At 39.8% G+C, this 14,036-nt stretch overlaps 1 protein-coding gene across 1 annotated transcript in view; it reads left to right on the top strand.

The window, feature by feature from the left end:
* The window catches only part of pwp1 (PWP1 homolog, endonuclein), a 95,977-nt gene that overhangs the window by 61,905 nt on the left and 20,036 nt on the right, over positions 1–14,036 (top strand). Inside the window, exons 7-10 of the mRNA XM_067254052.1 lie at positions 872–1,002; positions 1,181–1,248; positions 10,515–10,611; positions 11,453–11,514. Coding sequence (XP_067110153.1) covers positions 872–1,002; positions 1,181–1,248; positions 10,515–10,611; positions 11,453–11,514 — 358 coding nt within the window. The remainder of the gene's footprint in view (positions 1–871; positions 1,003–1,180; positions 1,249–10,514; positions 10,612–11,452; positions 11,515–14,036) is intronic.

Below are 14,036 nucleotides of genomic sequence, written 5' to 3'. Positions count from 1 at the left end.
TTGTCAGACGACAATAGAATGCTGATAATGTCTGGCTACGCATTTATAGATTAACTGCAGTGTGACCTGCAATGTGTGTAACATCCCTTATAATAAATACAATTTTACTGAAAGATTGAAGGGCTAGACGACAATTGTTCTTATGAAATAATCCCTGACTATCATCATGGAAATTAATGACGAAGGCAAGATAATTTTCCGACTTTGACTTTGGGTCTATGCAAGACGCGCCATCTAGCGATAATTACGTATCACTAACAGCATCTCTGTCTGAAGATCTGTGTTAAGTCTGTAAGTAAGGAAAATCGGCTTGGTGCTCATTGTGTTAAAAAGGTGGATTTTTGTCAGATAAACACCCATATTTTACTTTTTAATTGTTTACTTTACATAAAAAATCTAAGTCTAACTATTTGTCATCTACAGTAGGCACAAATAATCCATCAAAGTTTTTTGGAAGAAATGCATGGACAGACTGCCAAGCAGTCTTTTTTAGTGATCCATTAGAAAGAAATGCATGGACAGAAAGCCAAGCAGTCTTTTTTAGTGCATACTTTGTCAATCATTATGTAGATATTATGATATTCTGGATGGATTTTTCAACACTGGGTGCATGGGCATGCATTGTGGATCTGAATGGTAGCTCATAGATCAGATTACTATCCTAAAGATTTAAAAGTGACTGCCAAAACTTTATCAGATAACATAATCATGGGGTGTTAGATTCTGTAAAATACTATAAACATCAACCGTAGAATAACATTACTGTCATAGATTCTTTGATTATTTTGAATAAATGAATAAATAGCCTTGTTCTTTGTTCATTGTTCTTTTTGTGTCTGCTGGCCTTATGGTACCCTGTGGGTTTGTATAGGTAACTATGCTGCTGTTGGGAACATGACACCCCAAATAGATGTATGGGATCTAGATGTAGTGGACTGCCTAGAGCCTGCCTTTAGTCTTGGAAACAAAAAGTCTGCAAAGAAGAAAAAGAAAAACAAAAAGGTATTTTGTGACAATTAACACTGAACACTGAGTTTGCCACTGTCATCTTCTATGGAACAAAATCAGAAGAGGTCAATTTCACGCTAAAATCCTAGATTATTGACAACATTTGAGGATCATCATGAGTAAAACATTCTTGACACTATAATAGAACACTCTTTTATGCTGTCTATTTTAGTCTGCAGCAGAGCCAGTTGAGGGCCATGCAGATGCAGTACTTGACATATCCTGGAACAAACTGGTCAGGTGAGTCACTGCCTTCATCTTTATTGCATCTTCTCTAGGCTGTTGAAACCCCAAGGACACTTAATGCACTTTCTTCAGGTTTTGCCATTTCAAAGAATAAGGTTTATAATAAAAAACTAAATACTCCTGTTTGTCAGTAGTTTGTTTACTTCGTTTTATTTATTAGAAAACTAAATTAATTTGGTACACTGGAGCAATGTTAGATCTTGGTGGCTAGTCAATTTATAATTTTATAATTAAATATATTTTCTAAACATGTTTTTTAAATGTGCATATTTGGCTACCCTTTGTGAAGTCCTTCCCAAAGAATATGGACTGTAGCACCCAATTATAATAAACTAGGCTGCCCAATCATATAGATCAGTGGTTCTCAAACCTGTCCTCAAGTACCACCTGTATGCATGTTTTAGATGTTTCCCTGCTCCAACACACCTGATTAAAATAAATGGGTCGTTATCTAGCTCTGTAGAAGCCTGCTAACGACCATTCATTTGAATGCAAAAAAGCTGTAGTTTTGTTATGGAGTGGGGACTTTCCTCCTAATTGCCCCACCTGCGGAGGATCATGATCCTTTGTCGTGGGAGCTCCACACTAAGCGTAAGAAGTCTGCAAACCCTTCGTACTGTCCATTGGTGACCATGTGGAGTACTCATGGGACGCACCACTCACTATTCACACTCCGGTGAATATGCTGCCCCTGTTCACCAGAAATAAGGAGTATGGCTTACGATCACTCAGGGCATCTCCCATTGGATGCCGGGGTCAAGCGCCTGGGCCTCTACTAAGAAGGGTGTCAGTAGCGCTCTTGGTAAACTTGGAGAGCACAATGTGCGCTGGTCATTTCAGCTGAAAGAGCAGCGGCACACTCATTTATAGTTGCTACAGACATACCACCTGCGTCTTTAACTCGTCCCTTGCCCACAAAGACCGTTTTTGACATGTGGTTCACTGGTAAATAATGTAGTTCGATGTCTTTACTGAAAATGGAATAAAGTGTGTTTTATAAGGCTTAACACTCAAAGCGGCGAGCCATTCTTCCCTACATATAGCGCCATTGGGGTCAAATTGTCCCATGAGTCTACAAACAGGGACATTGTTACTGACATGTAATGATCGCTAGATGGCGCTTGCAGCACGGAGCAAAGGCACGGTCGGAAAATGAAAGTGCCTTTGTCAATCTGTCATTTATTTCCGTGTTGTTAGTTGGTGATTATTTAATTAGAGCGTTTGTCACAGTCTACCAAGCTAAGCAAATCAATTCTCGTTCTGGGCGACAACCACAGATCTTCCTGTGAGAAGTTCATCACTCGGACTTGAAGCACATGCTTACCAGACTCCACCAGAGTAGGGACCACAAAAAGGTCATTAGGAAGGGGCGTGTTCGACGGCTCTAGTAGCATTAAGGTCTGATCAGCAGAGTGCCTTAAGCCCTTTCACGTACACGGTGGCAACTGAAGCCGCTGGCACATGCACTGTATTTATACCTGCTATCCTGGCTGCAGATGTCTTTTCTAACACTTTACATGTTTGCACTCTCTGAAAAGCTTCTCTCCAAACTGAGTTTAACTCTCTCCCAAGTGTTGAGTCAAAACTGGCAATAGCCAACTCTCTGCATCTTTTAATAACATTCATCCTAATGAGCAGTGGGGGAGGGTCTTCTGTGTTTTTTTCCTTGTTTTCCCCTGTCTTACATATGTATTTTTTGTAATATTTGTATTTTTGTATTTTATATTGTAATTTACGGCAACTTATATTTATCCCACTTAGTACTGCTAGTTTATGTACCCTTAGTATAGTTAGTCCACATATTTAAATTTTAGGTATATGTTTATTGTATGCACCTTCCTGCCAAAGCAAATTCCTTGTCTGTGCAAACTTTCATGGCGAATAAATCCCTTTCTGATTCTGATGAAACTATCTCTTGGCCATCCGACCTCATTGGGTCGGTGTTGGGATCTCTGACTACCAAAAACCCACACTCAGGTACAGTTAACCCCATAGTTTGCACATCCAGCTCAATGTAACCTAGGTAAGGGATTGGCAATGGTCACTGGTCCCTGTTTCCTGCCTGCCCCTCCAGGAAAGCCTCGCCGTCGTACTCTTCTCCCACACCAGGTGCCGTGGTTCTCTGCCACTATAGTTATTTATGCACTCTCCAAAACCCCAACGTAGACTAACTATACATAAAAAAAAAATCTCTGTAAAAAATGTCTGAAACACCAATTTTGCAGAACCCCACTCCTGGTACCAAAATGTGTAGCCTGGCGAAATCAAACCGGCGCAGGACACATATTTTTTTTAGGTCTTTATTCTGAACTATAAAAATGGTGTTCAGATAGATCATAAAAATAAAAACAAAACCAGTATTGACCAAAATACTGCAATAGTACACATGGAGAATACAATCAAGCTAGGCAGAGACAATATCACTGTGCAACTGGACAAAGGTCACCGGATTGGGGTGAGGAAACACAACGAAGAAGTGGATAAGAACAGGCACGTTCTATCAAAGATAAACGATTGTGTTAAATTAATCTATAAATCCTTAATATTTAGTTTTACAGTCATAGTTGTGTTGTTTCCTAATAATACCAGGGAGAGTGTCTCAAGTGGGAGTCAGGTGGCTGAGTGGTTAGGGAATCGGGCTAGTAATCAGAAGGTTGCTAGTTCGATTCCCGGCTATGCCAACCAAATGACGTTGTGTCCTTGGACAAGGCACTTCACCCTACGTGCCTCGGGGAGAATGTCCCTGTACTTACTGTAAGTCGCTCTGGATAAGAGCGTCTGCTAAATGACTAAATGTAAATGTAAGTGCCCAGATGTCCGTGGTTTTCAATATTTCTGAACTAAGTGTAATGATATTTATAGTCCACAAATGTGGACATTTGCCTATAGCTGTGTGCATTAATTAAATAATTACTATTTCACAGAGAACTTGTATCATGCAGTTTGTGTTCAATTGTATTAGGATGGTTACTGAATTGACTGAATATTTCACAGCCCCACCTAGAATAAGTTTCACCAGACGCCACTGGATACATTTGACAGCTGTCTGTGATGCATCTGTTTTCAATCGTTAAAATAAATATTCACAAATAAATGTTTATTTAACATTAGATTTACATGTATTCATTTAGCAGACGCTTTATCCAAAGAGACTTCCAAGAGAGAGCTTTACAAAAGAGCATTGGTCACTGATCATAAACAACGAGATGGCCCCAAAACATTGCGAGTAGCCAAACATGAAGCATACATTGTGAAAAGCAAATAAGTGCCAATGGGAAGAACCATAAGAGTTAAACAAGTTACAAATTAAACAACATGAACCTCAAAAGTGCAAGAGTGTACCTGTAGAAAAAGCAAGCAACAATAATGCATGGCATATTGCCTGATTCTATGTTACCTGTACTATTAGTGCCAGTTATTAAGGACAAAACCTGTAAGGTATCAAGCATAGAAAACTACAGGCCAATCGCTCTAGCAAGTATACTGTCTAAAGTGCTAGAACAAATTCTATTTGATAGGCTACAACAACATATAAAAACCACTGACAATCAATTTGGTTTTAAAAAGAAACATAGCACAGATTTGTGTATATATGCACTGAAATCACTTGTTTTTAAGTATAAAAGCCATGGTTCAACAATGTTTTTATGTTTCCTTGATGCATCCAAAGCTTTTGACTGTGTTAATCATGGTAAACTGTTTATGAAATTACAAGAGCGAGGGGTCCCCCCATACCTAATACGTATCTTGCATTATTGGTACTCCCATCAAACTATGCAAGTCAGATGGGGGAAGACAACATCGGCTCCTTTCCAAGTTACCATTGAGGTTAGACAAGGTGGAATATTGTCACCTGATTTTTTAAATTTGTATATGGATCATCTTTCTAGGACATTAGAAGTGTGTGAGACTGGCTGTATGGTGGGGGATAAGTGTATTAATCATCTGATGTATGCAGATGTAGGGCTGTCACGATAACTACTTTTTGTTGTGCGATATATTGCACCAAAATGAATTGCGATACACAACAAACAATATTATTGTAATTTTCGAACCATTTTATGCCACTGATTACATAATGACAGGGCTGGGGTATGTATCTGGTCTGTAAACACTTTGACTGCAGAGTCCAGTCAGCAGTTATGAAGTGTATGGCCAAGCTCATATAAGGCATCATATTTGAGCTTGACCACATATCTGTAGTGGCAGAGTAAAAGGAGATGCCTTTTATCTCCTTCAGAATGTCGTCTTTTACTTTATTGTACAAGGATGGAATGGCAGTTTGGAGGAGGTGTACGTTTTCTTTGGCAAAAGTTTGTTTGTAAAAAGTTTGCAGCATATTTGTAAATGCTGGTTTTTCGACCGCGTTTAATGGCTGCATCTCTTTGGCTATATAGCGAGTTACACTATCCGTGAGTGAGCCATTTCGCGCTGTCACGTTGATATTTACAATGTCGGGAAAAGGCATTTGTAACAGATAACTGTATGGAAGACCCCTTTCCAGCTCCAGCTGCAGTTGTTGTTCCCAGGTTGAAAAAATGGGTGGGATGGTTATGTTTTAGGTGAGGTTTTAGGTTAGTTGTGTTGCCTCTTTTCGTTGCCACTGTTTTTAAACAAAGTCGACATATCGGCTCGTTCACTTTAATTGCCTCTCATCTCATTCGGCTTAAAGCCAAAATGTTCCCACACCGGAGCTGAAGATTGCGGCTTTGAAACAAGTCCATTTGGACTTGTTCTTCCTAACTAGCTGTAGATGTCACGAAACAGAACACTTTATAACACAGTGGGTTCACGCCTTCTCTTCACCTGTCGGTGTCCGTTCTGTGTGTGTGTGTGTGTGTGTGTGTGTGTGTGTGTGTGTGTGTGTGTGTGGAGACGCTAGCCCCGCCTACGCTTTTGACACAGACAGCAGACAAGATGACAGAGGCAGCGGGGTTCGACTAAAATGTTGGTGACAATCGTTTTTATGTAAAAATGAATATAATCATTAGTTTTTTAATATAAAAATGATCAGTTGCAATATATCGCGGCACCAAAAATGATTGCGCTCATTTCCATATATCGTGCGATAAGTCAATATATTGACTATCGCGTCAGACCTATACAGATGACTTAGTTATTATGTCTCCATATAGTGCTGGCCTACACCAACTGCTTAGAGTCTGCTCAAACTATGGACTACAGTATGACATCCAATTCAATATTAAAAAGAGTGTTGTAATGATTGCCAGAACTAAAGAGGACAGGAAGCTATGCTTTACCTCTTTTTACTTGTCAGGGCAAGAGCTAAAAGTTGTTGCTAAAGCAAAATACCTGGGCCACATCATCAGGGATGATTTTTGTGATGATGAAGACATATATCGCCAATGCTGTAAATTATATGGACAAGCAAATATGCTGGCACGCACATTTCATGTGTAATGACGAAGTTAAAACATCTCTTTTTAGAGCATCCTGTATTCCACTGTATACAGCTCACCTATGGTGCAACTACAGTAAAGCAAAGATACATAAGATAAAAGTGGTATACAATGATGCACTTAGAATTCTGTTGAAGTGTCCAAGATGGACCAGTGCTAGCCATTTGTTTGTGACAAATAAGGTTCCCACCTTCCATGCTGTGTTGAGGAATTTTATGTACAGATTTATGTGCCGATTAACAGAGTCAAAGAATACAATTTTAACCGCCTTAACCAACCCTGCACTTAGTGATACCAGATATACCTCCCAACTCTGGAAACACTGGAACATGCATCTATACTTGTTTTAATTATAGTGCATATGTATGAGCTATATGTATGTTTGTATGTATGTTTTGTACGTTCAAATTTCAAATCAAATCAAATTAATTTGTATAGCCCTTTTTACACGCAAGCATGTCACAGAGGGCTTCACATACGCCCATAGAACTGCCCCTCAACCAACCTAAACCCTCAAGGAAGACAAGGAAAAACTCCCCAAAAAACTCTCAACAGGAGAAAAAAATTGAAGAAACCTTGGGAGGAGCAATTCAGAGAGGGATCCCCTTCTCCAGAGACGGTTGGTTAGAGAGAGGAGCAGAACACAGGCTAAACATAGTCATACAATGTCGATGGGTTTTGAAACACCAAAATCCATTGTTCAACTTTATAGATGTAGGACAGGACCGGGAGACTCGCGACCAGGTCCAGCGTTGGCCGACTGACGACCAGGCAGGTGCTGACAACTCAAACCCCCCACACCACAAGGGATGTGTGTGGGGGGGGACAGAGAGAGGAGAGCAGGGATTAGAGAATGCCAGGAGCAGCTAACAGTTACAGTCATAATAGAATGAGATCCCCACCGGTCAAGTGTGGACTGGTGCAGCAATTTAACAGAGCAAAAAAGGGGAATTTGATGCAACCCCACACACCAAGACAGTGACAGCCCCCCTCGTTTGGAACATGAAATCTGTTCCAGGGGAAGAGAACTCTAAAATAAGTTATACTTATAGAATAAGGATGGAAACAACCCGTCCCCCGTTGCCTCCAACTAGTAACATACTTACCTTTAACAGTCGTAGAATTGACTAAACACTAACGTTTTTAACCTAATTTTAAATGTCGAAACAGAATCAGACTCCTTAATTGAGACAGGTAATTTGTTCCAGAGAAGAGGTGCTCTATATGAGAACGCCCTACCTCCAGCTGTTTTTTTCTTAATTTTGGGAACCACCAGATAGCCGGCATCTTGAGATCTAAGTGTCCTTGCGGGGCAATAGGGTGCAAGGAGACCGGAGAGGTACAGTGGTGCCAATCCATGCAGAGATTTGTAGGTTAGTAGTAGAACTTTGAAGTCAGCTCTGGCTTGGATAGGGAGCCAGTGTAGAGAGACAAGAGTAGATGTTATGTGATCAAACTTTCTTGTTCTGGTCAATAGTCTAGCAGCAGCATTTTGCACCTGCTGTAAATTTTTTGGGTGGGTAATTGGGAGGCCAGAGAACAACACATTGCAATAGTCCAATCGGGACGTAACAAATGCATGTATTAGTTTTTCGGCATCACGTTCCCTTTATGTAATATGTGGTAGTCAGTATGTATTTGTTTGTATGTACCCCTCTTGTAATATGTTATGTGTACTTTTCTATCTGGACCTTAAGTCTGCAAAATAAAGCAAATATATAAGGTTTAATGCATGTTAAAGCGCAACTCCGTTTAAGTTAAATTGTGTAATACCGGGGGGATATAATAGCAACAGCGCCGGAGTCCCTCCCACAAAGTTACTTGCATTTTGTGTTTGATACTTGCGTTTCAGATCGTTAAAATAGGGCCCTTAGTCTCTATTTTTTACTCTACTCTGAACGCATGACTATGTTTAACTTAATGTCTGCACCTTTCTGTTACCAACTGTCTCTGGAGTGGGGGGTGGGGGCTTCATATCCAACAAATTACACCCCTGAACTTTTAAAACAGATGTAATGCAGGGTTCCCGCGGGGTCTAAAAAAGTCTAAAATTCGGAACTTGAAATTTAAGGCCTTAAAATGTCTTCAAAACTGCCATATTTTCATCCGAGGTCTTAAATTTCATTTAGTCAGGTCTAAAAAAGGTTTTAACCTCGTTCATTTCCAGAACCGCTGGCCAGTTATGACAAAGTAGCAAAAAAGTATTGAGTCGCAGCCTACAAAGTGGAGCTCTACAAACGAAACCAGCAGAACGCTGCCCTCAGAACGTTGGTTCGGTGTGTTGTAGTTCTTTCTGGGGGATATTGGTGTTGGTATGTACACGGTGATAAAACTACAAATCCTGTTATAAATGCAATACCTGCCCGCGAAATACGTCTGCGCTTCCTCAGAGATAAGAGTGTCTGCTAAATGACTAAATGTTGCACTTTTCTGCTTCTCTTTTTCGCCACTCCTATGAAACATTTCTGGAGCGCCACTGCTTTTGCCTGTTAGTGCTTGCAATGCTGAGAAGAAACAATATGACAACAATAGTGTTTAATGTAACTGGCCTTTCTAACAGTACAACTGGCCCCAGCTTGGCCCTCATGGTCTAGAACATCCCCTAGTTGCAAATCAAGACGGACTCATGCTGTCTGAGGCCGTCAAATGTCAGCACTCATGGAATGCCTCTTGTCCGATGACAGTAGACCTACTTGGTTGTATGTGGACAAAGCCGCCCTCTTAAGTCTCTTATTTCCATAGCTATGATGATTTGACAACCTTCCACAGTTCCTCTGCTTTTCTTGGTTTTGCCTCAGAAACAGCATGTTTGATGTCAGCCCACAAGTTTTCTATTTGATTAAGGTCCGGGGATTGGGCTGGCCACTCCATAACATTTATTTTGTTGGTCCGGGACCAAGATGTGCTGAAGAGGATACAATTTGCCAATGTGGACTGGCCTAAAGAGAAATGGAGAAACATTTTGTTGACTGATGAGAGTAAGATTGTTCTTTTCGGGTCCAAGGGCCGCAGACAGTTTGTCAGACGACCCCCCAACATTGAATTCAAGCCACAGTACACTCTGAAGACCGTGAAGCATGGTGGTGCAAGCATCATGATATTGGGCTGTTTCTCTTACTATGGTTTCGGGCCTATTTATCGCATACCAGGGATCATGGGTCAATTTGCTTATATCAAAATACTTGAAGAAGTCATGCTGCCTTTTGCTGAAGAGGAAATGCCCTTAAAATGGGTGTTTCAACAAGACAACGATCCCAAACACACCAGTAAGCGAGCAGCATCTTGCTTCCGGATCAACAAAATAAATGTTATGGAGCGCCGATTGGGATGGCCACTTCCACAACCTTTCAATTTTCAATAAAGTAAAAAAAAAAACTTTAATAAATTGCTCATCTTGGAAAATAGCATCCACGCTACTATTAATAGCTTTTTCTAAATTGTGTGCCTGTTTGTGCACATTCTGAAGATTTTTTGCACTGTGAATTTGCACTTTCAGTTTTGTTTTTGAATAAAGGGTTGGAAATTAATGCTTTAAAAAAAAGAAAGAATTGTATCCGATTCATCGATTAATCGAAAAAAGAATCGACAGATTAATCGATTATTAAAATAATCGTTAGTTGCAGCCCTAATAAAATGTTTGATCAAGTTAAGTGCAAATGTAATAACAGTTTCAAGTGTTAATAAAATGTTCTGGAAGTTGGGTACTACATGGATTTCTAAATTGGGGCAGTACAAGTTTTTATATAGTATAGTATAGTATAACAAAAGGGATGTTTTTTACTATAGTCCAGTAAAAATTTAGGTGTTTGTATTAAGCTTCATGCATTCTCTCCCTATCAGGAATATATTAGCCAGTGGATCGGCTGATGACACAGTTATTCTGTGGGACTTGGTACAATGCAAGCCAGCCACAACTCTACGAAGGCATACTGATAAGGTAGGTGATTCAAGCAAAGCTTTGATGAATAGGGAGAGAACATTGAAACCATGTCAATTTGTAGCCCCATTAAGGCTCACAATATCCTCAACCTAGTGTTGTCACAAAAACCGGTACCCTGGTACCAAGTCGGTACTCAAAAAAAAGACGGTACGATACCAAAATTCCTGAAGTACCAGGTTGCAGTCGGACGCTGACAAGCACAGTGTTGCCAAAAAAATCTCACCAGAAGTTGCTAAAGGTCATTAGAAAGATTTGATTTTTTGTCTCTAGGGACAGCGAAAAGTCGCAAAATCTAACGACAATGTTGTTAAGTTGGCAACACTGGACAAACAGCTAATGCTGCAGGGGCTCCACTAAAAGTTGTCGACAAGAAAAGTGGAATAGCCACATATGGAAATAGCTTCAGTGTGAGGCAGATGACAGAGAACATCGTCGATCAACAATTAGCAAACATCACCGTTCATGGCTCTCAAGTTTTATCAAAAGTTTGGCGTGAGATTAAAATACATGTAATGTATGGCATGACTCTCACAGCAAATTTGTGAGACTTGAGAGCCACTAGCTACTAGAGCCAACCTTTATTTTGCCTTTAGGCCTACATGCATTGTGATGTTATTAATGCTCTGTTGTTGTCATAAGAAGGCTACAGCCTTAGATATTGTAGGTGACTGTTACTGTCAACAAATGAGAGTTGTTCAGTAACCTATATATAAATGTAAACATTTTGTTGCTTTGGTATGGTGTTGAGTACCGTGAAATTTCACTGGTATTGGTACACTACTGAAATATTGGTACCGTGACAACTCTACCTCAACCAGTAAACCAAAATCTCTTTCAGGTTCAGACATTGGTGTTTCACCCTTTTGAGGCGCAGACCTTGATTTCAGGATCATACGATAAGTATGTCTCATTGTGCCAGCCATTTGAATAACAACATGTCACAATTGGTTCTCAAGTTGTTTTCTATAATTGTGTAGAGTAATGTCTCCCAAACTGTTTTGTCTAGCGACAATATTTTGATATAAAAAATGGCCCAAACTATAGTTGAACCATTTTATTGTTTCCATTTTTGTTCCATTTTGAAAAAATAGACAGGAAGTCAATAATAACAATAATATAAGTCAATTGGACAATATTGAGTGTAATTATGTTCACTGTATAAATTATATTTTATATATTATATTCTATTCATAAATATATGGTCCATACGTCAGTGGACTAATTTTCCTAATATTCTGGTTAAAGTTTCTGCAGTGGTACAAATGGACTGAATGAACCTTCTGGTTCTCTAACAAGTAGTTCTGGGTAGTACAAGTTCCTGTAACTTGCGGTGCAAAAGCAGCTCATGAAGGTTTTCTTCATCATTCTGTTACTTGGGGATTCAATCAGCAGATTTTCTCAGCTTTGTTTCAGATGCAATCCACTACAGATAAGAGAGTAAGAAATAATTGTCAGTAATGTCCCTAAAGCAGCATTCCTTGTTATTAAAACTATACAATATAGACACAGGTGCCATGCCCATTGTGGATGTTAGTATCGGAGTTCCATTCTTGTTGGCTTTTAATAAACCTCATTCACGCTCTTAACTCAGCGTACACATACTCCGAGTGGATTTTATTAATTAAAATCAGCTGTTCTGGAACCGAAAAGTCAGAGTTTCCCATTTTAGGGTAAATCAACTGAAAGTTCAAGGTTAGGTTCACAGTTTGTTAAACCCGCTTTCTGGAATACCCCCCTGAACTTCAATGCCATAGCCTAAACTTTGTCAATCTGTTCATGTCTCCTCTACAGGGCTGTGAAAACAGCTAACATTTTCCAATTGGGACTTTAGAGATATGATTTTTGCTGTTTTAAAGCTACATTTTCAGCGTTGACAAACTGCCCTTCGCTCTATCTAGCTAGTTAGCTTGCCACAAGCATGTCTGTCCCGGCTGCACTAATCTGATTCTGATTGTGTAGCAGCACGGCTAACCAGAAGAACGAAGGGGTGCCCACTTCAATTTAAAGAGTTGTAGAACTACGTGCAGTAGCGGTTAGAACCGAAACTGTACTGTTGCTAGTGGTACGTGCCAACGCCTCCACTGGAACGTGACAGTGGCTAGTGGCTACTGTTCTGTTGATAGTGGTACGCAAGTGTCTCGTGGCAGTTGCATTGGGTGTCTTGCAGCTTTTTTGTTTACTGTTGTGTAGCTGCCGCGCGGCCATTGTAGAATAGGAAGACAGGCTATAAACTTTTATTTTTAAAATATAAGTTAAACTGTTTGTGCTAACAGACTCCAAACCATACTTTTGACGTCTCACTACAAGCTCACCATACAAAGTAGACGATTTAGACATTATGTTGCATATAGTGTAATGGTGTGACTGTAATGTAAAGCAGACTTGTACACACGTAATGACTTAATAACAAAGTATTTTACTCAGAGGAACTGAATTTAAGCGTGCACATGAGCCACCGTCGTAGACTCTCCTACGTCTCTAATGCACATGCATCATTGTGTTGTTATCAGCGCCTCCTAGTGACGTGGTGTATATATATTAATTGTAATAACTGAAGTCAACATAACCACAATCTCATTTCAATCTCATTCATAAAAAATAAAATAAAATAATAAAAATAACATACTTCATTATTTTCATATGAAGAACCATGTAAACAAGAGAGGGTATAATTTCTGGGGAAATTGTAGGGTGTGCTTCCTTGCGTCGGTTGCAGATGGGTCAGTTTATTATGAAACAAGCTGAACCCCCTTTGAAACAAGCTATTCTAACAACGTTGTCACCGTCAGTATTTTTCAGATGGAATCGCGATTCAAACAGTATCATCTGCTAACTGAAAATATGCTCCCAAACACGTAAATAAGCTTGATATTTATTTAGGGGGAAATGGCTAATTCAAAAGAAGTTTGCTGGAAGCAACCATTATTAGTAAAAAGCCGAAAGCGACTTTTAGGTCTCAGTCTAGAGCCCTGCGTGGAGAAGCTGAATTGTGCTACGAGCAAGCTAGCTTAGCTGCTGTTGCTAGCCAAACTTCACTTAGGTGATTGTTTGAATGCGCCGGAAATGAAAAACTTTTCTTTTGACATAAAGTGAAGGCTGTGTAATTTGAAGACAGCGACGCACCACACAAGCTTGAGTTTAAATACAGTATTTAATTTGACATTACTTACTGTACATGCAAGTCTTGAATTGCCTAAATATATGATGCTGCTAGTACACTAGCACGTTGTATTTATGTATCGTTGTATACAGAGGTATACGGGCCACTGTTCACTCCGACCAGGAGTCGAACCGACCACCTCTGACTTCCCAAGCGCCACCACTACCAACTACGCCAACGAAAAGCTAGCAATTCTTTGACGCGGGTGGCCTGTTACATACTTGAGTGAGTTTCACCACACACCGGCTACATATATATATAT

This window comes from Osmerus mordax, chromosome 17 (genome assembly GCF_038355195.1).
Source record: "Osmerus mordax isolate fOsmMor3 chromosome 17, fOsmMor3.pri, whole genome shotgun sequence".
Lineage (NCBI taxonomy): Eukaryota > Metazoa > Chordata > Actinopteri > Osmeriformes > Osmeridae > Osmerus > Osmerus mordax.
This window is presented reverse-complemented; position numbering and strand designations above follow the sequence as displayed.